The 27309-nt window shown below is 44.4% G+C and overlaps 2 protein-coding genes across 2 annotated transcripts in view; one reads left to right on the forward strand and one right to left on the reverse strand.

Annotated features, from left to right (window-relative positions):
• The window catches only part of LOC309565172 (ovochymase-2-like), a 132007-nt gene that overhangs the window by 12671 nt on the left and 92027 nt on the right, over nt 1-27309 (forward strand). Inside the window, exons 4-6 of the mRNA XM_082269968.1 lie at nt 2436-2462; nt 2543-2633; nt 15336-15469. Coding sequence (XP_082126094.1) covers nt 2436-2462; nt 2543-2633; nt 15336-15469 — 252 coding nt within the window. The remainder of the gene's footprint in view (nt 1-2435; nt 2463-2542; nt 2634-15335; nt 15470-27309) is intronic.
• Nucleotides 16165-26885, reverse strand: LOC309565512 (uncharacterized protein; the record flags this gene model as incomplete). Its single annotated transcript, XM_082270481.1, has 3 exons — nt 16165-16197; nt 25131-26165; nt 26253-26885. 3 exons carry the CDS (start codon nt 26883-26885, stop codon nt 16165-16167), a joined length of 1701 nt encoding a protein of 566 aa, XP_082126607.1.

Below are 27309 nucleotides of genomic sequence, written 5' to 3' on the forward strand. Positions count from 1 at the left end.
TTTTAATTTTTCTTTTTTTACAAGCCTATAGTGCAGTGTGCAAAAAGCGAAACCATAGGTAAACAAAAGAAGTGCATGTGAACACACAAACCGTGTGTCTATTAGTCCCCTTCCCTGACCCCAGGACACAAGACTCCAGAGAGGAGTAAGGCACACTCAGGTCCACCTAGTCCAGGGGTCTGCAACCTTTAAGACATTAAGAGCCACTTCCGAAGGAAAAAAAAAACTGGGAGCCGCAAAACCATTGCGACATTTAAAACAAATATAACACTGCATATATTGTTTCTTACCTTAATGCCCCCTTTCAATGCAGAGAGACCAGCGTGCCCCCTTTCAATGCAGAGAGACCAGCGTACATGCCCCTTTCAATGTAGTGACCAGCGTACATGCCCCCTTTCAATGTAGTGACCAGCATACATGCCCCTTTCAATGCAGAGACCAGCGTGCGTGCGTGCGTGCCCCCTTCAAAGCAGTGTGTGGGCCCCCCCCCCCCCGAGGCATCACTTCACTTACCTCACACTGGTGCCGTCACCGTGCCTGGCGTGCTTCTGCTGACGGGAGTCGGGACTCGGGAGACTCGGTCGGACTCTGCTCTGGTCTCTGGACGGACGTCTTCTTCCTCCTCGACCTGCATGCGCGCCGCTGCCCTCCTCTCTGACGGCGGGCGGGAAGGTGACGTTGGGACGGTGCGTGACTAACGCACGCACCGCCCCCCACACGACGTCACCCGGGAGCCGCAGCAAAGGTTCAAAAAGAGCCACATGCGGCTCTGGAGCCGTGGGTTGCCGACATATGACCTAGTCAAAACACCCAGTGGAACCCGCTCCTCGTGGTCAGCCAACGCCAACCAACAATTATTAGGTGAGGGGCATTCCCGAAGAAAGACCCTTCCCAAGGCAGGGAAGGAAGGAACCTGATCGCCACACATCCATCCCCTAGACATTTGGGTAGGGACCTAAAGGACCCAAGGACCTAAACCTTCCATCCTGAGTGAAAGGAAAAAGCAAACATTAGTGCAGAGTGACACACATTGGGAGAAAAATATATAGTAAGCGACATAAAAAAAAGTGCAAGTGCATGGGTTAGGCCTTGCAACCTGGTAACAAAAATTGCCCCAATCTCGGCCAAAAGGCCTAGCTTAATAAGGCATTGTGCAGAGAAACGCAAGAGATGTTGAGACCTAGTGCGGTTTCACATAATGCGATCCTGAACTTGTAGTGCTACTTGGGCATTGCAAGGGTACCACTCCGTGGGGGAGGGGGTGCTTGGCACCGTGTGTCCACTGCCTTCTCAGCCTGTGACAAGACAAGGCAGCACAGTCATGTAAGGAGGCACGGGACCCCTCTGGTTCCTCCACTACAGAATTACTCTTGTGAGTGAGCGCCCCAGTTTCTGTTCCTCACAGAAGGATCCCTCAGGACCCTCATCATATAAGCAGGGGGTACTATACAACTGGCCATTCCAGCCTGAGGACCATAATGATGGTTGAGCACCCATACTGGACACTGATAAGAACACATACTAGACTTGATCTTAGCCTAAAGGTCAAAAAGCAGAAGCCTCATAATATCTAAAACCAGTACCACTGAAATACCCTGTATTAGTGTATCTATACCCAAAACAAGCCTACATGGACAAACCAACCTGTTACCAGCTCAGAGTGAGCTCACTATACTCCTATGAATATTCTTCTAGATGGCACCTGTGTTTGTCTGGGCAGGAAAAAAAACATATTCAGTACATCTCTGCAATACATTCATTTTTCCAAATGCTTTGTTTCTTTAGCCCAGGTTCACACTGAGGCCGTTTTGAAATCGTTCGAGTTCAGTTTAAATCGTGCAAGTTCAGCTGAACCCCCACGATTTCAAGCCAGCATTTCAGTCCGACTTCGAGGGCGATTTTACAGACATCTGTGCGGGTTCCTGCACAGATGTCCATGGAAATCACCCCCTGAAGTCAGGAAAAGTGGTACAGAAACTACTTTTGGGAATCAGTGCAGCGCCCCAAATTCGGCGTTGCACCGATTCGTTTTTTTGAGTGTTGCGGTTTTTATTATTACATATCTGGTTAGTTTGAACAAAAATACATATGCCTAAATGTTTTATTGGTATTTACCATTGTAGGTCTTTTAAGGCAGTGGTCCTCAACTCAGGTCCTCAGGGCCCACTAACAGGCCAGATTTTAAGTATTACCTTCAGGAGATGCAGACTAGAGTACTGCAATCACTGAGCAGCAAATGATATCACCTGGGATTTACAGTATTTCAGTTATCTTGCAAACCCGGCCTGTTAGTGGGCCCTGTAGGCCAGGGTTGAGGACCACTGTTTTAAGGGATTTAGATATCTGGAAATTAGTCTGTTGGTGCTCTGCTTACTTTACCTTCATTGCCAATCGAAACATTCTTTTATAACTTCTTGTTTTCTGCCATTATCTAGAAAGTTCAAACTTGAACACAGCTCTAGGTAAGTACACACTGCAAATATATTTCCTAACAATATCCCCGCAATGTGATTGGCTCAGTCTCCTGTCTTGTCATCCACAGCAACCTGCAGTGCAAAAGACCAGCTTCTGAAGGGAACTAAAGGAACTTTAAAACTACCCGACCCCCACAGTAAATATTATTCAAATAATGAGTAAGTAAATTTTCCCTAATTAACCACTTCAGCTTTGGAAGATTTAGCCGCCCCCCCCCCCCCCTCTTTCATGAAAAGGCAATTTTTTTGCAATACAGCACTCTGTTACTATAACTTACAATTGCTCGGTCGTGCAACACTGTACCCAAACAAAAATGTATGTCCTTCCCCCCTCCCACAAATAGAGCTTTCTTTTGGTGGTATTTGCGCACCTCTGCGGTTTTTATTTTTTGTGCTATAAATAATAAACGACCGACAATTTTGAAAAAAAAAAAAAACACTATTTTTTACTTTCTGCTATAAAACATACCCAATAAAAAAAAAAAAAAAAGTTTCTTCATTAATTTAGGCCAAGATGTATTCTGCTACATATTTTTGGTAAAAAAAATCCCAATAAGCGTATATTGATTGGTTTGCGTAAAAGTTATAACATCTACAAACTATGGAATATATTTATGGAGTTTTTATTTTTTTTACAAGTAATGGCGGCGATCAGTAACTTATAGCGGGACTGCGATATTGCAGCGGACAATTTGGACACCTAACTGACACTTTTGACACTGTTTTGTGAATCAACTAAACATAATACAGTGATCAGTGCCTAAAAATATTCACTGTCACTGTACTAATAACACTGGCTGGAAGAGGTTATCATCAGGGGCGATCAAAGGGTTAACTGTGTGCCTAGCTGGTGTTTCATTGTAGTGTGGGAGGTGCTTTTAGTAGGGGAAGACATGGATTGATGTTTCTGCTTTGCAGGAACACAGGATCCATGCCTTCTGTACTGACTGTGTACAGAATGATCAGCAGGTTCTGGTGGACATGGGGTCCGCGGGAGCTGCTGATCAGCTCCCGCTGTGTAGAATCGCAGCAGGAGGGAGCCACTGGTGACACACATTCTGCCCGTTACCTGGAAGTGCAGGATCACGTGTATATATATACTGTACATGTTCCTGCTCGGCGCGACTGTCGCGACTGTAGCAGTAAATGTACTATGGGGCGGTCTGTAAGCACTTAAAGAGAAATTGTTAAAAAATAATTATTATGCTAGGAAATACTCAGATAACTAGTTATTTAGAACAGTTGAAATTAAATACTATCTTTTCATTCCAAGAAGTGGGAAAAAAGAGATATTTCAAAGAAAAGGAAGGGAGACAAGAAAGCAAAGGTAAAGAAATGAAAGAGGGAGAAAGGGGGAAGGAAAGAAAGAAAGGGAGATGAAAAAGGTAAGTAATCAGAGGAGTATTAATAGCAATAGCAGCCCATATTGTTGCTATGGGGCCTGTGGTAGGAGGGGGCCCCAAAAGAGGACTGTTATGGAAAACTAAACTGTTATATTTCTGGTACAAAAGAAAGGCTGAAGTTGGACTTTAAGATCCCCTTCTGTGCAGTAGGAAGCATTTAGCTGTCTTAGCAGTATAGAATTTGTGCCTTTTGAACTACTGCTATAGACTGAAATTAACTCTACGTGTCTAATGCAATCTCAAGATCTCAGAGTTTCTCCTTAGTTAAAACCTGGACATCAGATATTGTAGAGGGGTGCCCATTTACTCACCATGCTCAGATATAGGCACTAGCCCCTTTAACTCTATTTTCGCACACCTCCCTGGTTTTTTGGACATGCCCAGGGAAGATAGGATTCTTTGCTTCCCTCCCTCAGCAACTCAGATGGGAATGGAGTAGCTGCACAAGTGATCTGCAGCCGGGTGAGAGACCCTCCACTGTCGGGAACTGGCGTGCAGGCAGCCAGGCAGAGCCTGATAGCACACAGTGTGGTTTTAAGTAAGCGACCTACAGCGTTGTGAAACGCGTCAACCGGACACGTCTGTTTTGTACACTGTCTGTCTACTTTGAGGAATAAAGAAACCTTTGATTTCATCATAATACCCTCAAACTTGAACTTCTTCTACCCTTGGATGACGGATCTGACCTGCACCCGCGTTTGGAACACACACCTGAGTGGCTTTTTTCCTGTTTTCTCAGAGCCTGATATCACACAGCTTCTCTAAAAGATCCAACTACTGTGGGGAGCCTCTCCCCGATTTCTTTTTTTTTTCTTTTCATATTTAACATTTTTATTTATTTTTAATATACAAAATCTGCAAAAAAAAAACAAAACCTTTTTCTACCTCAGGCAGATTCATAATCCCCCCCCCCCCCATACCCACCTTTGTCAGATCCCTCCCTCTCTCATCTCCACCCCCCCCCCCCCCCAAACTTCTTATTCCTTACAAATCTCTGCATATTTACTCTTTTTTTTTTTATTTGTATACCTTTTCCAAATTTCATGAAATTTTTCTGTCTCTACTTATTCTCTACCACTCAGATATTCCTTGTTGCATATATAATCCACCCTTTTAAACCTTTCCATTACTGTGGGTTCTTCTAGTTCTAACCATTTTTTTGGGATTACTCCTTTTGCTGCATTTAGGAACCCTGTACTCTTATACTGACTCTTCAATAAGCTGCCGTACCCCTTACCAATATTTTTGTATTTTTGGGCACTCCCATCATATGTGGGTCATTGTGCCCTTCATATTGCAGCCTCTCCAACACAGTAGAGATTTCACTGGTTGATATTTTTGTGCCTTAACAGGAGTTATGTACCATCTTGCAAGGCCCTTATAATTAATTTCTATGGTATTTATATCCGCAGAATAACTGTATACATAACATTACAGTATTTTAGCCACTTGTTGTTCTGTTAACTGTGCTCCTATTTCCCTTTCCCGTTTTCCAATGAATGGAGGTACTTTTGGCTCAGCCAAATCCGTGAGGATCCTATATATCTGTGCTATACAGTGTTTCACCTTTCCCTGTGAATTACACAGCTTTTCCAGGGGATTCAGGTCCTTTCCTGATCTAATAGGTTGTGGTAGTGATGCCACAAAATGCTTAAGCTGCAAGTACAGCAAGAATTCATTCAACTTTCCAAATTCTTCTCTGTGCTTTAAGTCCTGAAGTGAACGTATCATTCAATTTTTTATAATATTTTTTAACTTTGTATTCCCAAATTGTGTACTTTTACCCAGGAAACAATAATTTGTGTCTGATAATGAAATAAAGGTGAATTAAATTCCCAGTGTGCTTGCTTGTGTATTTTTATCCCATATCCTAAATAAGTTTCTAGTTAATTCACGTGTGTTAACATCTAACATTCTGTACTTATGTGGGATCCAGATATTTTTACTTAATTGTGTCTTGCTTAATGTATTTTCAGTCTTTACCCATCTTTTTTCATTTTTTCCCTTAGCCCACCATTCATATTAAAATTACAGCATCATAATATATTTTAATATCTGGCGCCGCTAGCCCCCCATGTGCTTTATCTTTACTTAATACAGAGAGCTGTATTCTTGGTTTCTTACTCTGCCATATACATTTTGAAATCATTGTTTTTAATGTTTTGAAATATTCCTGGGGTAATTCCATCTTGAATTTGTTCAAGATCTTTGGTACTATTACCATCTTTATTATATCTTTTTAAAATCTGCTATGATCTCATGTATTAGTGGAATATAGTTTACTTGGTACAACTTCTCTACAGATGGTATCCATTTTACCTCCAGGTATTTTCACTTTGATTTCACCCAAGGGAAAGGAAACTCTCCCTGCAAGACTTGTTCTTCTTTTTTACTCAGACTTATATTTAAGATTTCAGACTTTACTAGATTGGTTTTCAGGTTGGATAACTTTCCATATTGTTTAAATTCCTTTATTAAATTGGGTAACGTTATTCTAGGGTTTGTTATACAGAACAGGACATCTTCGGCGTATACTGCTATTTTATACTCCTCTCCTCCAATCTTCTCCCCTTCTATGTCTTTGTTTCTTATAGTTGCCAATAGTGGCTCTAATGATAGAACAAACAGAAGGGGGGAGAGAGGAAACCCTTGTCTTGTCCCATTATACATTTCAAATGTTAGCAACAGACTCCCATTCACTTTGCCCAAAGCGGTTGGATGGTTATATAGTGCTTTAATCCACCTTATCATCTTGGGTCCTACTCCCATGTACTCTATTGTGCTCATCATAAACCCCCAGTTTAGTCTGTCAAATGCCTTTTCTGCATCTATTGACAGAAGTAACGCTGGGGACTTAATATCTTTTTGTTCAACAGCAAAATTGTTCTTGTCCCGTTATCGTTACCTTTCCGCCCTGGAATAAACTCTGTCTGATCAGCATGGATCCATTTAGGCATCAGTTCTTTCCCAAGTCATCCTCCAGGATGGTCACATGAGAGATAAGCTCCTCCTCCTGCAGGAAACACAAGCACAAACATGTTTAAAATGGCCGTCCACCGCCTGCCCCTCAGTTCTTGTGTTTCCTGTCCTGCACGCACAAGCACTGAAGAGAGCATTCATCCCCAGTTTATTTTCACCTAGTCCAGGGCAGGCATCCCTGGACACCTCCTCCCTCTGCCTGTACTCAACTGGTGAGGCAGCCAGTTCAGGCATCTTTCAGAGAAGGGATGTAGGATACCCTGGGTGGAGGAAAGCTCGGTAGTTTCCACAGGGTTTCCCCTCCCTTCTGCTTCTTTCTCCTGGCCAGTCCTACACCAGATGGTGCGGTGGTAATGGCAGGGGCAGGGGATGTTTGGATTCCCCCTAAGGTTTTTTCCACTCACCCCTGCTTCAGGCCAAGTATGGGGTGGGTAAAGAGCCCAGAGGCACCTGCAGCGGGCTGGAGGTCTCTGGGTCAGGCTGCCCACCATCCTTCCTGTTCGGACTCACGCTGGGGACACCAGAGATCTGGAGATCCCACGTGCAGCACGCCAGCATACTGCCCTCTGATCGGTCGTTGCGGTAGTAACGTCGTCAAGATGGGCCCGCTACCCGAAGTAGTCCGGCGGCCATCTTGATAAATGGAAAAAGCCCAGCACGGGGGAAGCCCTCTATTGCGGTGATTCGCCGGCAGCTGAATAAGGGGCAGATCAGGGTCCTGCCCCTTCCTCTCTACCTCTCCCCTGCTAGTCCCCTATATGGCATTAACATCCACATGATGGCGGCGGAGTTTTGCAGGGGTACCTGGTGTGCTCCCTTCCCTCCAGGCGGTCCTAATGGCAGAGGACCTGGCCCCCCTACCAGAGGCTACTGACTCAGGCTCCAGCCTTAATATGGTAAGTGGAGGGGAGAGGTTGACGGGAGTGCTAGCCACCTAAGCAGCTACTCCTGAGGGAGGTGGGAGAAAAAAGCTTGCTGGGGGGCGGGGGGTTGTGCTGATTTTCCTCCCCCACTGTTTGTAGCCTTCCTTTTTTCTACCAGCCCAAATCAGTAGATACCACAGAGGAGCTGTTATGCCTTAGACGCATTAAAAAAGATTATCAGAAACTAGATTTCTATCTAAAGATTTTTTAGACTTCAAGAAAGATATAACCCCATTCAAGAACGTGGATCAACCCACTACTTCCTTAGGCGTTTCTTGGTGTGCACCCTGAGGGAAGACAGCAAGGCCTTCTCCTGTTCCTCCAGCGCGGCTTACTTCATCCAAGTGGAGTCACTTGAGGAGGAGGGGGAAATCCTGTTTCAAGACAGTTCTGAATCCGATAAACCAGACCATGCAGCCCCCACAAAACAAACAAAAAAAAAAGATAAACATCTGTTCCCAGCGGAGAGACGGAGGAACTCCTTAAATTATTTTGCTGAAGACCTACAGGAAGTTGAGATCCCCAACTCCGCACGCGACCAGCTACATAAAGGCCTATGAGAGCCCAAAAAAAAAAAAAATTATAATCAGCAAGGAATCGGAGTACCCAGAAAACAAGTTATGCTTTTCTAAGGCACTAAAAAGAAGATTTCCTTTCAAACTGATGGAAGGAGTCCCGGCCAAATGCCCTAAGCTGGACGCATCTCTCGCCAAAGTCTCTAAGAAATCAGACTTGTCCTTTTGACGATATGGGCCTCCTTAAAGACCCACTGGATAAGAAAATCAATGTGAGTGGGCATATGAAAGTGGGCATATGAAGCAGGGTCTGCGGGGCTCCAGCCCAACATGGCCAATACCTGTGTAGCCAGAAATGTGTTTTTTTTGCTAGAGCAACTTCGGGGTCCCCTAAAAAATATCCCTGACTCAGAAGAGGCTTAAGACTAACTACTTTTGATAGTAAAAGGAGTGGCGTACATGGCTAATGCAGCTGCGGAAGCAGTAAGGATATCACCTCCCTACACAGACCTTATTAACGCGGGCAGAAGAGCCCTTTGGCTCAAAACTTGGGATGGCGATGACTCAATTAAGTTATGCAACATCTCTTTTGATGGCAATCTTCTGTTTGGTCCGTAACTTGACAAAGTACTAGCAAGATCAGCCGACAAATCCAAGGGTTTCCCGTCCAAAGGAGAAACTGTAAATGTTTTTCTTCGCCCCAGAGGAGAAACCCAGTCAAAAGGAGAAAAGGTTAATCCCCAAAGGAAATGGGTTTTTAACAAAAACAAGGGAAAATTGAGTGTCCTATTTCCCAACCCAGGGGTTAACAATAACGCACCCCAGGGACGCCAGCTCTCAAGGCGAGGGGGAAGACTTCAGCACTACTTCCGGCAATGGCAAAGCTTCTGTTTAAGCCCCTTCATTCTGCAGATCATCAAGGGCTACAGGATAGAATTTATGGCGAAACCACCACACAACTTCCGTGCCACATCCCTCCCGGAGTCGCTTCACTTAAGGGAAGCCATGGAGGCTGCAGTCAGGATCTACTAGTCGGGAAGGTGATCAAGGAAATTCATCCTTCTCAACATGTGTCGGACTACTACTCCCATGTTTTCCTCAGAACAAAACCATCGGGCAAACATTGCCTATTTTTAAACCTAAAGGGTCTCAACGGTTCAAATCAATACAGAGGATTCAAGATAGAGTCCATTTTTTCGGTGAGATCCCTGCCCCCGGGGGCAGCCTTCCTGGTAACTCTAGACCAGAAAGATGCCAACCTGCATTTCCCCATTGATCCCAGCAATCAGGCATTCCTGACATTTGCTATTCGAGGGGAAAGGCAGATCCACCTGTTCCAATACCAGGTTCTCCCCTTTGGGATTTCTTCAGCTTCCCGCATTTTTACAAAAATCATGGCAGAAATGATGCAGGAGCTCAGAATGAAGGGAATCCGGATAGTTTCTTATTTGGACGATTTCCTCATTTGTGGACTGACAGAGGCAGAGGTACAAATGAGCCTTCCGAATTCCGAAAACTTTCTCACCTCCTTAGGCTGGGAGATCAACAAACAAAAGTCCAACAGAACCCCATCCCAGTGGGTGGTGTTTCTGGGTTACACCATCTATATGGTGGCTCAAGGGATATTTTTGTTGGAAGACAAAATTACAAAACTTGTCATCACAACAAAACAGTTGATATCAGTACCCAGGGCAACAAGAAGGAACACAATGGTCCTATCAGGGCTCATGTCCACCTCCATTCTGGCGGTTCAATGGGCCCAACTCCACATGAGAGCTTTGCAGTGCCAACTCTTGGGCAACTGGGATGGAAAGACGTCCACTTTGGGGTAGAGATGGCAATCCCCCTGGTCATCCAAAAGTCCCTAGCTTGGGGCTAGAAAATGACTCTCTCATAAAAGGGAGACTCTGGCTGCCACCCATTCAGATCAGAGTCACCACGGACGCAAGTGTCCTCGGATAGGGAGCCCACATAGGACACCAGGTGAGACAGGGTACCTAGTTTGACTCTGGGCCAGACACATCCAGGTGCTGTCGGACAACGTCACGGGAGTGGCATCAACCACCAGAGGGGCACTCAATCAAAACATCTAATGAGGGTGGCCCACAAATTACTTTCAGGGGCAGAAACTCATCTACTTTCCCTTTCAGACCTCCACATAAAGGTGACAGTCAACGTGCTGGCGGACCTGTTAAGTCGCCGGCAGCTGGACCCAACGGAGTTGAACTGAACAATCGGATCTTCGAGACACTCACTCTAAGATGAGGATCTCCAGAGGTAGACCTGTTTGCCACAGCAGGGAACAGAAAGGTAGCAAACTACTTCTCCTTATACAGAGAGGAGGATTCTCTGGGGATAGACTTACTGGGGTTTCCCATGGCAATTCAACCTCTCCTATGCACTTCCGCCAACCCAACTCATTCCGAGAACTCTCAGGAAGATCAAGCGGGAAAGAGTAAGGGTGATCTTGGTAGCTCCTTATTGGCCAAAACGAGCATGGTTCACACCCTTGAAAAAGATGGCAGAGGAAGACCCCTGGATATTCTCATTCCAGAACGATCTTCTGGTTCAGTCACGGGCCCATCCTCCCCATACCCGGACCTTAAATCTAGCAGCATGGATCCTGAACGGTGCTTACTACTGAACAAGGATCTCTCTGACAGGGTAACAGATACCCTGCTCCAAAGTAGGAAGCAGGTAACAATGGTGATCACCGCTACAGATAGAGCCACTGCATAATACCTCTGTTCAAAATGGAGTGATGAATGGGTGCCGGCTCAAAATGCACAATGCATAGCAGTGAAGGAAGACATCTGGAAGGACGCTTTCCAATTAACTCTCGTTTATTTCAAAGAAAAATCCATACATCACAGGTACTGTATAAAAAGGCTGACATGTTTCACACTAAATCAGTGCTAAATCATAGCCATAGCCGATCTACTAGTCGGGAAGGTGATCAAGGAAATTCATCCTTCTCAACATGTGTCGGACTACTACTCCCATGTTTTCCTCAGAACAAAACCATCGGGCAAACATTGCCTATTTTTAAACCTAAAGGGTCTCAACGGTTCAAATCAATACAGAGGATTCAAGATAGAGTCCATTTTTTCGGTGAGATCCCTGCCCCCGGGGGCAGCCTTCCTGGTAACTCTAGACCAGAAAGATGCCAACCTGCATGTCCCCATTGATCCCAGCAATCAGGCATTCCTGACATTTGCTATTCGAGGGGAAAGGCAGATCCACCTGTTCCAATACCAGGTTCTCCCCTTTGGGATTTCTTCAGCTTCCCGCATTTTTACAAAAATCATGGCAGAAATGATGCAGGAGCTCAGAATGAAGGGAATCCGGATAGTTTCTTATTTGGACGATTTCCTCATTTGTGGACTGACAGAGGCAGAGGTACAAATGAGCCTTCCGAATTCCGAAAACTTTCTCACCTCCTTAGGCTGGGAGATCAACAAACAAAAGTCCAACAGAACCCCATCCCAGTGGGTGGTGTTTCTGGGTTACACCATCTATATGGTGGCTCAAGGGATATTTTTGTTGGAAGACAAAATTACAAAACTTGTCATCACAACAAAACAGTTGATATCAGTACCCAGGGCAACAAGAAGGAACACAATGGTCCTATCAGGGCTCATGTCCACCTCCATTCTGGCGGTTCAATGGGCCCAACTCCACATGAGAGCTTTGCAGTGCCAACTCTTGGGCAACTGGGATGGAAAGACGTCCACTTTGGGGTAGAGATGGCAATCCCCCTGGTCATCCAAAAGTCCCTAGCTTGGGGCTAGAAAATTACTCTCTCATAAAAGGGAGACTCTGGCTGCCACCCATTCAGATCAGAGTCACCACGGACGCAAGTGTCCTCGGATAGGGAGCCCACATAGGACACCAGGTGAGACAGGGTACCTAGTTTGACTCTGGGCCAGACACATCCAGGTGCTGTCGGACAACGTCACGGGAGTGGCATCAACCACCAGAGGGGCACTCAATCAAAACATCTAATGAGGGTGGCCCACAAATTACTTTCAGGGGCAGAAACTCATCTACTTTCCCTTTCAGACCTCCACATAAAGGTGACAGTCAACGTGCTGGCGGACCTGTTAAGTCGCCGGCAGCTGGACCCAACGGAGTTGAACTGAACAATCGGATCTTCGAGACACTCACTCTAAGATGAGGATCTCCAGAGGTAGACCTGTTTGCCACAGCAGGGAACAGAAAGGTAGCAAACTACTTCTCCTTATACAGAGAGGAGGATTCTCTGGGGATAGACTTACTGGGGTTTCCCATGGCAATTCAACCTCTCCTATGCACTTCCGCCAACCCAACTCATTCCGAGAACTCTCAGGAAGATCAAGCGGGAAAGAGTAAGGGTGATCTTGGTAGCTCCTTATTGGCCAAAACGAGCATGGTTCACACCCTTGAAAAAGATGGCAGAGGAAGACCCCTGGATATTCTCATTCCAGAACGATCTTCTGGTTCAGTCACAGGCCCATCCTCCCCATACCCGGACCTTAAATCTAGCAGCATGGATCCTGAACGGTGCTTACTACTGAACAAGGATCTCTCTGACAGGGTAACAGATACCCTGCTCCAAAGTAGGAAGCAGGTAACAATGGTGATCACCGCTACAGACAGAGCCACTGCATAATACCTCTGTTCAAAATGGAGTGATGAATGGGTGCCGGCTCAAAATGCACAATGCATAGCAGTGAAGGAAGACATCTGGAAGGACGCTTTCCAATTAACTCTCGTTTATTTCAAAGAAAAATCCATACATCACAGGTACTGTATAAAAAGGCTGACATGTTTCACACTAAATCAGTGCTAAATCATAGCCATGGCTATGATTTAGCATTGATGTAGTGTGAAACATGTAACCTTTTTATCCTGTACCCGTGCTGTATGGATTTTTGTTTGAAATAAATTAGAGTTAATTGGAGTGCGGCCTTCCAGACGTCTTCCATCACGGCTAGGAAGCAGGTAACCAGGAAAATTTACAATAAAGTGTGGAAAGTGTATACTTAAATAAGGCAGTCCAAAGATAGGAATCTGAGAAGCATTGGCACTCTTCTGGGCTTCCTCCTGGATGGAGCAGAAGCGGGACTTGCGGTGAGTACCCTCTACCCTGTTTCCGCAGGAACCACCGCACCGCAGCTAGTTGATCGTTATTATTTTAAATGTAAGTGGATATTTTTTTATCAATAACATTTGCTTGATATACTTCACCATGGCGGGCTTTATTTCTACATGTCACTGAGGAGGAACTTGTCCAGCGTTTACACTCAACAGCCGTTCGCTTACCAATCCGGATACAGCGCTTTGAACACAGGCTTTGGATGCAAGCTTATCCTGGGGAGGGCACATCTTTGGTGTTATACAGGCTATTACTTCATAGTGTTCTGGTGAGTAGGAAAGCTGACGGGGATCACGAGCACTATTTTGTGATTGGAACAATGAAGCATTTTTCCGGCACCATTTGCACATAAGAACATTTTTGGATTTTGGAGGACAGTTATTTTTTATTACATCGGAAGACTGGATATCACTATATATATAATCTGCACTGTTTGCACTGAGCACTTTATAATAATTTATGTCATTTGATGATTGTTAATTTATTTATTTATATATTTTCTGAATTGTATACACAGCAGCGCTGACACTTTTACACTTTTCACTTTAAAGGCACATTTACCTTAATTGTCAGCAGCAGCTTCAATTATTGCTGATTCACAATATTATTTAAACACACCACCTAACCCATAAGGGCGAGGAACTTCCTTGTTTCATTTGTATCCTGAGCTATAAGTGTTTCCTTTAGAAAAACTACATTTGCAGAGTATTTTTTAATTTCTTTCAATATTTTATGCCTTTTTACTGGTGTATTTAGCCCTCTTATGTAAAAAGTCAGGAATCTTATTGTATGCATCTTATTTATCTTTGTTTCATTTTCTTACTATTCCTTGTTCCTCTCCTTCCCAGCCCCCACTGTCGGTCAGGGCTGGGGAGGTATAATAACCTTTTGGCCCAAAATTGATACTTACAACTGGGGCTAAATAGGGGTGTATACAATAAGAGATTTGGAGGTGTCCGGCACGATAAGATCTTCTCCTTAACCAATCACCCCCATTCAACCCTTCCCCTCCCCTCCGCCCTCTGTCTCCTTCTACCCCCCCTCCCCTCCCCACCCCTCCCCACTCTAATATTTGTGATCTTATACATTAGAGCTTGACCTCCCCCTGGTCCTGAGTAGATCGCTCCTCTTTACCTTAGTACAGTCTATACCCAACTGCAATCTCTTTTTTTTTCCAATAGAGCTTTTCTACTCTTCTAAATTCAGGGTGGTGCTCTGACTAGCGCTCTGTTTGGACCCCCTCCCTTTGGGGTTCTCACCCAGAACTCTGCCTGTTACCCAGTTTTCCCATCCATTTTGTTTATTTCTCTTTTCTTTCTTAACTATTCCTCCCATGCCCCTCCAACCGTAAAGTCTCCCCATCAGTTTCTGTCTTCTCCCCTTCTGCATCTTTACTATTTCTTCATCTCTTTTTTGGGATCAGTTGCCATTGAACATCTTCCGGTCTTGATCTTCCTATCTTTGTTTCTGACCACCCAGGGATCTGACACGGGTAACTAAAATTTTTTGCAGAAATCTTGTAGCTTCTCCGGGAATCTTAACTTAACTGAACTGAACGTCCATCTTTCCAGCCTACTAGGCACGCAGGAAAACTCCAGTTATACTGAATATTTTGTTTATGCATCTCTTCCGTTAGAGGTTTAAGGTGCCTCCTTTTCGCTATCATTTCATATGATAAATCTGCATAAATCTGGAGATTACAGATTGGGTGAAGAAGCCATCAAGAAGGATGTAAACACTGTGGTTGGCATAGGTAGTAATAACTCACTAGAAATAGAGCTTTTGGAGGGGAGGATGGGGTACCTCAGCTCACGGGGATAGGGGCAAAAAAGTGAAAGGAAACTTTGTTAAGAAGTTTACTTACTTTTTATTGTCTGTGTTCTGACCGCTACTTCTTATCCTAGGAAGTGTACATGGACAATAGTGGTTCCTGAGAGAAAGCACATTTTACTCACTTTCGATCATTTTGATGTGGAATTTGATTACACTTGTGACATGGATTATCTGGCTGTCTATTTTCAAAAAGGATATTTAGTTGGTGAGTATTATCTTGTATCAGTGATTAGAAATATAAAATTCTAAAAGTTAGATTTTTCAGGAGGACAAATATGTTTTTTTTTACTGTAGCACATTTCTTTTTTCTAATAGAGAACACTTCAAACATTCTATAAAAGCATGCCTCTTTAGAGAAGCATGTCATATTTCTTGATAACTGTTACTTTAGAGTAGGGATGGACTCTGGTGTGTTCGGATCCTAGTTTCCAACAACCTGAGCAATCCCGCCAGGAAGCCATCACTGCACACCGCCAATCATGAGCAACGTGTATGTGCAGCTGCGGGCCAGGAAATGCCTTGCTGCCTATGATTGGTGGTGTGCAGTGGCGGCTTCCTGGTGGGGTTGCTTAGGTGGGTAAAGACTAGGATCCTAACACGCCTGAGCCCATCCCTACTTTAGAGCAGCCTTTTTCAACCAGGGTGCCCAGGCATCTTGGTGTGCCTTGAGATTTCCTTTGGTGTGCTTTGGCAAAATGCCTAAAAATTGCCCAAAAATTGTATACAAACTGGCTTGTGGGTGAAGGCTGCCTTTTTAGTTACACAAAGTCACAGGTTTTCATTGTACACCAGTAACAACCTTCTAGCTGCCAACGTCCTAACGACCAATGGTGTCATGATTTGATAGGATGTCAGTTGCCTGCATAGCATCCTTGTTTGACCCTCCCTTGTCCCTCTCCATCAGCGTTGGGGCATATTAGTGATGGAGAAAAGCTGAGGGAGAAGAGAAACATTGGAATACTAGTCAGTACCAGTTTGCAAAACTGTATTGGCTTTGGAATAAATAAGAATAAATCACCTCTAAAATTGGATGTCCTACTTGGACTTGTGGATGTTGCTGTATTATTTAAAACTATTAGAATAGTTTTCACATTTTAGAATGGGGTGCCTTGAGACCTTGTGTCCATAATCTAAAGGTTTATCTATGGGGACCCTGCTCTGAAGGAGGATCGATGGGGACCCTGCTCTAAAGGAGGATCGATGGGTACCCTGCTCTAAAGGGGGATCTATGGAGACCCTGGCCTGCTTTAAAGTGGGGATCTTGCTCTAAAGGGGGATCTATGCCATAGATCCCTCTTTAGAGCAGGGTCCCCATAGACCCCCCCCTTTGGCAAAGGGTCCCCATAGATCCCCTTTTCGAGCAGACAAAGGTCCCCATAGATCCCCCTTTAGAGAAGGTTCCCATAGATTCTATGGCGACCCTTCTCTAAAGGGGGATTCAAAGGGGACCCTGCTATAAAGGGGGATCTATAGGGACCCTTCTTTAGAGGGGGATCTATGGGGACCCTGCTCTAAAGGGGGATCTATGGGGGACCCTGGCCTGCTTTAAAGGGGGATCTATGGGGAGACAAAAACTAAAAAAATTCCCAGCTCAATTCACTAACCAGTTTTCTTACCAACCAAATTAACCTGTCTAACAGTATGCGTTAAAAACAGGGGTTTAGCTAGCACACATTTGCAAACGCATGTGTAAGCTGCAGGGCCATTTCACGGCACCTTGTATTACCTGCAGTCCTAACTCCTGTAAACTTATGAGAGTCTCCACAGTGGAAGCACTATGGATAGGTAGGGGGCAGGTAAGCCTGGAGGTAGCCCAACCCTCCTTAAAAGGCACTTGGGGGCACAGTGGACGCCCAGCTCATAGCACAATGGCAGCAAAGGCATCCAGTGTGTCCACTCCCCAGTAAACATCAACAACAAACAAAATGGCCCCTGCTCCCACCTATAACTGGCCTTCATAGCAAAGAGCACATGGATCTATGGGGACCCTGCTCTAAACACTGAGCCCTGACACATGCTGCTGTGAGCGAGGCTTCAGCCATATGAATGATATCAAAACCTCTAGTGTGGTAGTGTGTGAGTCCGCGCTCACTGACAGCTATAAGGTGGACCATAAGGGATCAATAATAGGGGGGAACAAAAAACAAAAAGATAAAAAGATATACCCAAAACAAATTAGGTAAGAATTAGTCCATACAGTCCATAGTCGTAAGGAATATCAAGGAGAAGTCCGCAGGATGGATGGATCCACAGGTGACAGGTGGATGGTGATAGCACACACATTCACCGGCAGCTCCTCAATAGGAAATTGGATTTCCCTCAGATTCAAACAAAAACAGCAGAAAGAGGGCGCCTGGGTCAGTGTGATAGTAAAAACAAGTAACACTTTATTCAGATACGCTTACAGAAAAGTTTCCTGCAAGCTGTGCACAGGGTAGATGTGGATCACCAATCAATCAGCCAGCCGTCACAAGCGATGAGAAGACCGCTGTGGGGATAAGCTTGTACCCGCCAAGAAGAAGAAGAAGGAGGTGGTGCCTCAGAAACATGCTGCGACCCGCCCCTGTCCTGATTTGGTCTCTTGTTCGCATTGTGAGACCATGTGTGAGAGCTGGAGACGCTGCCAGTAATACACCTCAATATGGCGGGTCCGAGCTTTTCCCCATCCCTAATGACGGCTGGCTACTTGATTGGTGATCCACATCCACCCTGTGTGCAGCTTGCAAGATACTTTGATGTAAGTGCAGGGCTGCTGTTAGAAATTGCGGGGCCCCGTACAGACTACCTTGCAGGGCCCCCCCTAAGAAAATATTAAAGATATATTTAGCTAAAATTACAACAAAATCACTATTAGCAGACACAAATATAACATAACTCACATAATTCCTGCTAAATCTAAAAAAAAAAACGATGTTAAATAAAAATGAAGATGAGATGAGAAAAATATACAGGCTGGACAGTTGGAGCTCAGTGATCAAAGAGACAGAGAGAGAGAAACAAAGTTACAAATAAACTCCTGAGCAGAGATAACATTAGAGCCAGTGCTGGGAGGGGGGCCCACACAGGGAGGGGGATTAGTGAAGGGAGGACTGTCTCTTTCTCAGCAGATAAAAGCTGATAGCAGGGAGGGGGACAGATCAGATTCAGGTGCTGGAGGAAGATTTCTGTATTTGTTGTCCATCACTAATCCCCCTCTCTGTGTGGGCCCCCCCCTGTGTGCTCGGGCCCCCTACAAGAGGGCTGGTGGTCCCCCCTATCAGCGGCCCTGTGTAAGTGTATCTGAATAAATTGTTACTTGTTTTTACTACCACACTGACCCAGGCACCCTCTTTCTGCTGTTTTTGTTTAGGCCATAGAGTAGACAGAGGGGTTTTTGATGGTTTTAATTGGAAATGTACCTTGGTGTCCTTCACTAAGGTCTGTACTTTGGAAAATATTCACCACAGCCTTGGTCCGTACCTATCCCTGGGTCCGCCACTGGGCACGTGCACCTTTCAGAGAACACATTGCATTTTCTAAATGAATGCAAAGCGTTCTTTGATTAGAGGTGGTGGAGATTGTGATGTCACACCTACATCTCTCCACCTCATCGAATTAGAGAATGTTTTCCATACATTGAGAAAATGCAAAGTGTTCTTTAAATTCTGCCCCTGAAAAGCAAGTGACCACCTGTGCAGCTGCTTGGCATAAGACCTGGATGCAAAAAGCAGATCACTGTAGTAGTGGTACCTACTACAGTGATTTCCAGCTTCCAGGGGGATCAGTCACGTTAGGAACATACTATTTTTATCATGTTTACATAATTGTTTATATTTTGGGAGTTTTTTCGAGATGTGCAAAGAGAAATCACACAAACACTTGTAGGTAAAATCAAACTGTATATATAACATGCAATTAGGTAATGATAGATGAAGATAACAAATGTAATAGCATTTGAAAAATGTAAAAAGAAACTTGGATATATGTGTCCAGGGCCGCTGGTGGGGGAGGGGGGGGTCACCGGTCCTCTTGTAGGGGGCCCGAACACACAGGGGGGCCCACACAGGAAGGGGGATTAGTGGTGAACGACAGTTACAGAAATCTTCCTCCAGCAGCTGAAAGTGATCTCTCCCCCTCCCACCAGCTTTTATCTGCTGAGAAAGAGACAGTTGTCCCTCACTAATCCCCCCTCCCTGTGTGGGCCCCCCTCTCAGCACTGGCTCTAATGTAAGTTTTGCTTGTAAATTTTTTAATCTCTGTAGCTTTGTTTCTCTCCCTGCAGTTTTTCCTATACTCCTTGTCAAAGCCTGTATATTTTTTTCATCTCTCCCCCTTTGCTCTGAGTCCCGGACACAGTCACAGCTGATCAGCTGCATTCCCATGGGGAGAAAAATGTACTGTTACAGCAGTTCCATACATGCCTGTTATCTTGTCCCAGTGCAGTGTAGTGTTCTTTATGTAGCTGGGCCCACTTCTCTCCCCCAGACTGCTTCCTGGTCTATGCAACTTTGCTTCTTCTCCCCTTAACTGTCAGTTCCCTCTGCATCTATGTATCAACTCCTTCTATTCACCCATTTACTAATGGATCTGGCAGTAGTATACTCCATTTTTTATCTTGTATCTACCAGTAAGCCTATAATAGGGCTTTCCTGTAGGTACAGTGAATATCTCCTAAATGCAGCAGCCGGTGATAGCACCAGCACATGTGCACTGCATTCTCAATGGATGGCATACCATCCATTCAGAGAGCCGTGCTGTGACCATGGCTCCCGCACGCATGCGTGTGAGTTACATCATTGCAGTTTAACCAAACAACTGGAGCCCAAGAACACAGAGAGAAGACCAGACAAAGATGGAATCCCTCTTAGTAGTGACAGCACACTGCTGGAGAGATCTGTTTTTAGGTTAGAAAAAATAAAATTAAGGGCTTATTCACACAGGTACTCTGGCTGTGTGAAGGAAGGGTTTTGGCTGGAGCCACCTGTCATTCTATGGGGATGCAGCGCCTGTATGAACACAGCCGCAGGCCCTTATTGGACGTGTGCAGGTGAGCAGCCCCCAAATGTACACTGTCTGTGTTTCGGGCTGTATACCTGCATCCCCATGCCTATCAAATTAGGACCTGCCAGGTAGTCTGTACGGGGCCCCGTGATTTCTATTAGCAGCCCTGTATGTGCCTTTCGTCAAGGAGTCCCAACCGTTTTTCTACGGCTTGGCAGATGATTAAACCAGACATGTACATGTGTAGGTTTGGTTTTGTTTTGTATGCCTTACCCTTCCATGTGCTCCTAGCTGCAAAGGCCAGTTATAGGGGAGGGCAGTGGCCATTTTTGTTTGTATTGCTGAAATATTGGTGTGGGGACGCACTGGATACCTTTGCTGTAATGGTGCTATGTACTGGGTGTCCAGTGCGCCCCTGTACCTTTAAGGAGGGTAAGGCTCCCTCCAGGCTCACTTGCCCTCTGCCTATCCATTATAAAGCATGTGCTTCCACTGTGGAGGCTCTCAAAATTTAGAGATAGGACTACAGAAATTACTGAGTTGTCTTGATGAGGCTCTGTAGCTTATGCATGTATTTGCAAATGTGTGCAAACTAAACTCCTGTTTTTAATGCATATTGTTAGACAGGATCATTCGGTTGGTTGAAAGCTGGTCAGTAAGTTGATCCTGGAATATCTTTGGTTTTGTTTTGCATGTGTTGCCTTTCCATCCGCTCCTTGCTGCAAAGGCCAGTAATAGCAGTTATAGGTGAGGCCAGTGGCCATTCGTTTGCCTTGGCATGCATGTGCTGCCCTGGTGAGAGACTAACTTATTCCAATTTTGGCTTTGGTATTTACATGAGTAATTGGCAGTATTCACCAATCATAACCCCCTGGAAAGTAGCATTACCTTTTAAGGAAGCACACATTCCTTCATTTAGTGTAGGATTAGGTCAGTCAAGGTAAAACCATCCCTATACCAGGCTTGTGGTGCATTCTTATGTATTAGTGAGCCATAATAATATGACATTTTACCATCATATACATACTCAATCCAAACTGAATGTAAAAATATCTATACAGTGAATTCATCTTTAAAGGATAAATCCACCCTAAAACTAAAATTTCTATAGATCTCCACAATCTAACCTATCTAGCCTTGTAAAAAAGAAATCAGTATACTTACCTTTTTCTAAGCCGACAATGGCTGTGAAATGAATGGGAAGTGACGTCACCCATTGAATTACTATGGGGCATTCGTTATCGGCCGTGTCCTCTGCACCCACCTCCACAGCGAAGCCGGGTCTGACAGCTCAGCGTGGGATCTGGTCGGATTGGCTTAAAAAAAGGTAAGTGTACTAATTTCTTCTTTACAGGGCTAGATAGGTTAGTGTTAGATCATGGAGATCTATAGATGCAGGGATTTTAGTGTTAGAATGAACTTATCCTTTACGTCCCTGTTCTGTCTCAGCATCGATTGTACCTGTGACCTTCTTGTAGACCCCCAGTCTGTAAGTGTGTGCAGCAGGTTGAATGATGGCTTTAACAGATAGTTTACTCAATGAATAAAGACTCCAGAGGTGTTCTCCAATGCTTCTTTATGCTTCAAGTTAGCAAAGGCATAAACATAGAGGCTTTTCCATAGGTAAATTTCCAATGAAGTTACACAGCTTCCACACTCTGCAGTCTCCTCATAACAACTAAACAAAATGGGAGTTACAGCAGGAAATGGAGGATGGGAGCAACCATCTAGCCAGAAACAGTAGGGGTGCAAGGAAGATACCAATAACATAGCATAACATAACATGTAATAACAACTGCTAGACAGTTAAAGCTGCGTGGCAGCACACTCCCCACCTGGTATCGTGAGATACCACTACACAATTATTTTCCATAAACATACAATTAACATTGCATACAGTAGAATGCTATGTAGCCCTCTCCTCTAAGCTAACTATGCTAGAGGTCTAAGTGACTCCTACACATAACACTGAATCAGAATTTTTGAAAGCAGGCATAATTAGGACTGTCTCAGTGACTGGTCTCAGGAAGGTTTTTGGGCTCCCATCCTTTACAATCCTGACTTCCATACTTCGGACCTTTCCATCATCACTAGCAAAGGCCTTTGTAATAACTCCAACTGGCCACTGGATCCGATTGGTTTGCTTGTCTTTTAGAAGAACCAGGTCCCCTTCCTTTAAGTTAGGTTTCTGGGTATGCCACTTTTTACGTCCTTGGAGAAGTGTGAGGTATTCCCTCCTCCATCTGTCCCAGAAACAATCTGCAAGGTATTGAGCGTATCTCCATTGACGTTTATATATGTCCTTTTCATCAAAGATGCTCTTTGGCACTGGGATCTGTCCAATTTTCCGGCTCAATAATGCAGCTGGAGTTAAAACAGTCGGACATTCTGGGTCTGTAGATACAGCGGTCAACGGTCTTGAGTTGATTATTGCTGAGACCTCAGCAAGGAATGTAGTAAGTACTTCATGGGTAAGACGTGAAGAACTCACATCAAGCAACATAGAATCCAGTATGCGCCTTGCCATCCCAATCATACGTTCCCATGCTCCACCCATGTGTGAAGCATGTGGTGGGTTGAATTTCCACTGGTTTGCAGTGGCGGAGAAGGTGGCCCTTGGAGGTGGCTCTGTCTGAGAAGCTCGCTCCCGCAGGGGTTTGTTAATGCTCTGGGACACTCTCTCGCTATAATTGAACTGGTTGGTCAGTTTTCTCTCCTTCTTGTTCCTGGATGGTATTTCCTCACCTTCTGTCCATTCTTCACTAGCCTGAGCGTCAGACTTCCCATTTGTATCTTTGTCTCCCGGCTCTGTGGAGTCGTTGGTCTGAGTCTCTTCAATGAATCCCAACTTCGCCCCCTGTCGCCGCGCTTCATCAGAGTCTTTGTGTGACATGTTTCCATCAAGGGAGAAGTGTACGGCCAGCTGGTCCACGATGCTAATTGGTTTGTAGGCCCGTTCCTTAAAACTGTACCTCACAATGTTCTGGGGGGCATGAGGGTTGTTTGCAGTCAGGATACGAGTGAATTCCTCCTTAAGTTCAGCCTCGCTGAGTTCCAGCTGGTCCGGAGGCTTAACCAGAGTCTTGGCCTGCATCCATTCATCAGCTCCATCCCCCATATCTGTGGATTCATCTTCATCCTCCAAATTTCTTCTTGAGCAGATGTTGGAACTCAATGCTACAACTTCAGGCCGGATTTCCAGATCAGTATCTGGATCCTCCAGGTGGAAATCGATATCTTCTTCTGAGTTTGTAGAAGACTGGTCCATTAAAAATTTGGGTCCTGAAAACCAAATGGTTTGTGTGAGGACAACTGCTGGCACTAAAATCTTCTGCATGAATGCTAGAAAGTGCTCTCGCTTCTCAGGTTTGTTACGGAGAGTTTTCTTAAGTGCAGCAAATCTGGTTAAAGCTTGTTCTCGATTGTTAGGGACTGTTGGAATTGTCCTTGAAGAACTCTTCATCCATAATCTTGATGAACTCCTTGACTTCGACTGAAGGGGCAATCTTGTTGTCATCACAAGTAGTCTGGTACACTGAATCACCAAAGTCCTTTTGAGAAGTGAGCTTGCAGTTAATGCTTTGGAGTGCTTGATATGGAACTTCGTTCTTAAAATTAAGTCTTTCCTTCACATAATAGTGCAATGGACATTTCATCAATTGATAGGTAACATTAGTTTTGTAGGAAGCTACATCCAAGAGCTTGTGAGATTGGTCTAAACAGACTTCTCCTATTATCACCCAACCAAGATCAAGTTTCTGGGCCTGAGGAGCATCATCTGGACCGTTACATAACTCTCTTATGTTATGAACTCTAGGAATGTCTCTCTCTAGTAGAATCAAAATCTTAACATCCTTGTTAAGTGGTGGGATGTAGTTAGCAATGTGACTCAAATGAGGGTGATGACGTGCAACCTCTGGTGTGGGGATTTCTTCTCTGTTGTTCGGTAGCTGATCACATTCGATTAGCGTTGGAAGAGGAAACTCTGTGTCCTCATATTCTGATGCAACTATGAAGCCATGGGCTCTTCTTCCAGAAGTATTGACCTTTCCTGCACATGTCTGCAAGGTATAGGACCAGGTCTCTCCTTGAATGTTGAATAGGTCAAAGAATTCTGTACTGGCCAATGAGCGATTGCTCTGATCATCGAGTATGGCATACATTTTTATGGAATTTTGCGGACATCCTTCAGGAAAAACCCTTACAAGACATATCTTGCTACAAGACTTGCTATGAAGCCCTTCTCCACATACCTCTGTACATCTTGTGGTTACGGGGTTGGCATATTGCTCAGTTCTCTCCCCGCCATCATCTGATGTAGTCTTGAGGTTGCTGCCGGGTGAAGGTTTCCTTTTGAACAGGTCTGAATGAAGAGCATCCACATGTTTGGCACTGTTACAGAGAGAACATCTGATGGCGATCATACAGTCTCTAGCTAAATGATCGGAGTATGCACAACACTTAAAACAGATATTATGCTCTTTGAGAAATGACTTGCGTTCTTCAATAGGCTTGTCCTTAAATGCACGACATTTGGAGAGAGAGTGTGGCGCATTATGAATAGGACACTGTTGATTAAGGTTGCTTGCTTTGATGTCTGTAGCTAAGACGTTGGATGCTATCGCTGTCTTCCTCACGGCAATAGGATGCCTTAAATCCTTGAATTTACTGTTGGTGGCAATACCCCTTGAAGTACTTAAAGGAATGGTGGTTGTATCTGGATAGAAGAAGCTTGGGTCATTCTTGGATCTTGCAACCTTCCGCACGAACTCTGCGAAATAAGAAAAGGGAGGGAAGGAAACTTGATGTTCATACTTATACTTTGATCCTACACTAGTCCACTTTCCCTGAAGATAACTAGGCAACTTTGCTACAATAGGATTTACGCCCTGAGCAGTGTCTAAATAGCTAAGACCTGGTAAACTAGGATCTAACTTAGCAATTTCAAGTTCATGAAGGAGGTCACCTAACTCTCTAAGCTTATGATTGTCCTTAACAGAGATTTTAGGAAAGTCGTTTAGTCTCTGGAATAAGGCAGATTCAATGACTTTGGGGCTCCCATAGTCTTGTTCTAGACGTTCCCAGGCAGCATCAAGGCCTGCTTTAAAGTTATAAATGTAGACAGATTTAAGTCTCTTTACTTGTTCTGAAGATTGACGCCCCAACCACTTTATTAGTAAGTCAAGTTCTGCTTGAGGTTCAATGTCCAAGTTCTTGGTTACTGCCTTAAATGCAGATCTCCAACTCCTGTAGTTCTCTGGGCGGTCATCAAATCTAGACAGTCCAGTTGTTATCAACTCTCGTCGAATCATATACTTGCTGAACTCTGCAATGTCAGTGCTTTCAGTTTTTATAGCCACAGGGTCTACTGATGGTGCGCCGTCTTGGACCATGGTTGATATCTGATGTTGGCTGGTAGGTAGAGAGGGAGGTGTTGCAGATGGGTTTAATTTAGGTAAGGGTCTGTCGTCTGAAGGTCTCTGAGCATTTGAAGTCAAAGAGAGCTGTATCAAAGGGGGTATAAAGTTCATTCTGTAGTCTTCTGCTGTGCCCTTGTAATCTCTATGCACATAGGGTTGTGGTGGCACATGAGCTGCGTAGGTTGATTCACTTGATTTTGTGACGTGCGGTAGTTGTGGAGGGTCTCTGTTAGTAGGTGTGTCTAGTTGACCAGCTTGCTTTGGTGACACATTGCCTTCTGATCCACTTGCTGGATGATTATGAGAAGAATCTCCAATTGTAGGTGGGACTGTATTGTCGTGGTTCTGAGTTAAGACAAACTGTAGGGTCCTTTCAACAGGGTCTTGACAAGCAGGCAAGCTGGTACAAGCTGCTCCTTCTTCTTCCAATAGGGCTTGTTCCAAGACAGATAACTCTGCTAAAGCTACTTCCTTTTCTCTGTTCTTCTGAAGAATTTCTAGCTGAGCCTCTGTTTCTGCTTGTATTCTTGCTTGAATGCGTTTAGCTTCTGCTTCCTTGCATTTAGCTTCTGCCTCCTTGCATTTAGCTTCTGCCTTGAAGGCTGCTTCTTTTTCAGAGCAGGCGGCTTGAACCTGGGCTACTGCAACCTTTTGGCGAGCTTTGAGAATATGGTCGCTCAGTATTGACCTTATAGAGCAGGACCGCAATGACTTAGAAGAAGATTTATGATATGAGCGGGCAGACCTAGAAGATTTTCCTGAGTGTCTGGAAGAAGCAGATTTACAGGATGTAGTTTCATGTAGCTGTGCTAATCTACCTTCTATCTGTGCCTTTGCTTCAAGATATGTACTATGCCTCTGCTGGTCATTAGAAGTAAAGTCCTTTAATTCCAATGCAGCTTCCTCTATGTTGGAATGTGACAATAGGGAATAGTACTTCTCAGAAAGTCTTTTATAATTCTCAAATGCCTTCTTAACCCTTGAGAGAGCAGTGTTCAATTGCTCAGAATTGTTGCTAGTTTCATTAGTGGCTGTTATACAACTTAAAGTCTTTTCCCATAATGCAGTCAGGTTACTAGATGTTTCTTCCTTACTTGCTTCATAAACCTCCCTTGCCTTCAAGGATGAATGAGGGGCTCTGACAGGACGAGCAGAATGAAGTAAGGAGTCTGCTTTGTCTTGACTAAATGCAGGTAATTCTGTGAGATCTCTGTCAGACATAATAAGTACTGTAGTTTTGGTGTCTTGTTAGAAATCTGCCAGAGCTCAGCTCTGTAAGTAGTGACTTCTGTTATTAAGCAGGCTGGGCTGAGGTATTTGTTGTTACAATAGTTGGCTAGTGCTGAAAACTAGTTCAGACTGGATAGCTCAGCACAGAAGGCTGTAATAGTAATGAAGCATTCAGTAGGTGTCTGGTTTCATATGCAGAGTGTTGTGCGTTTTGGTATAAAATTTGACTATTTTTAATTTATTACTAAAAGGCGATGTCTGAACTATCAATAGAATTATGACGCAGTGCCTCCAGCCGATTACGGCAAATAATTTAATAACTAAAAACAAAACCCAATCAATTTTGTTCAGACACTCATAGTATACCACGCAATTTTCCCAAGTTCTTTTTTTTATATCAGTTAATTTCTTTTTA

This window comes from Pelophylax lessonae (genome assembly GCF_965119305.1).
Source record: "Pelophylax lessonae genome assembly, chromosome: 10".
Lineage (NCBI taxonomy): Eukaryota > Metazoa > Chordata > Amphibia > Anura > Ranidae > Pelophylax > Pelophylax lessonae.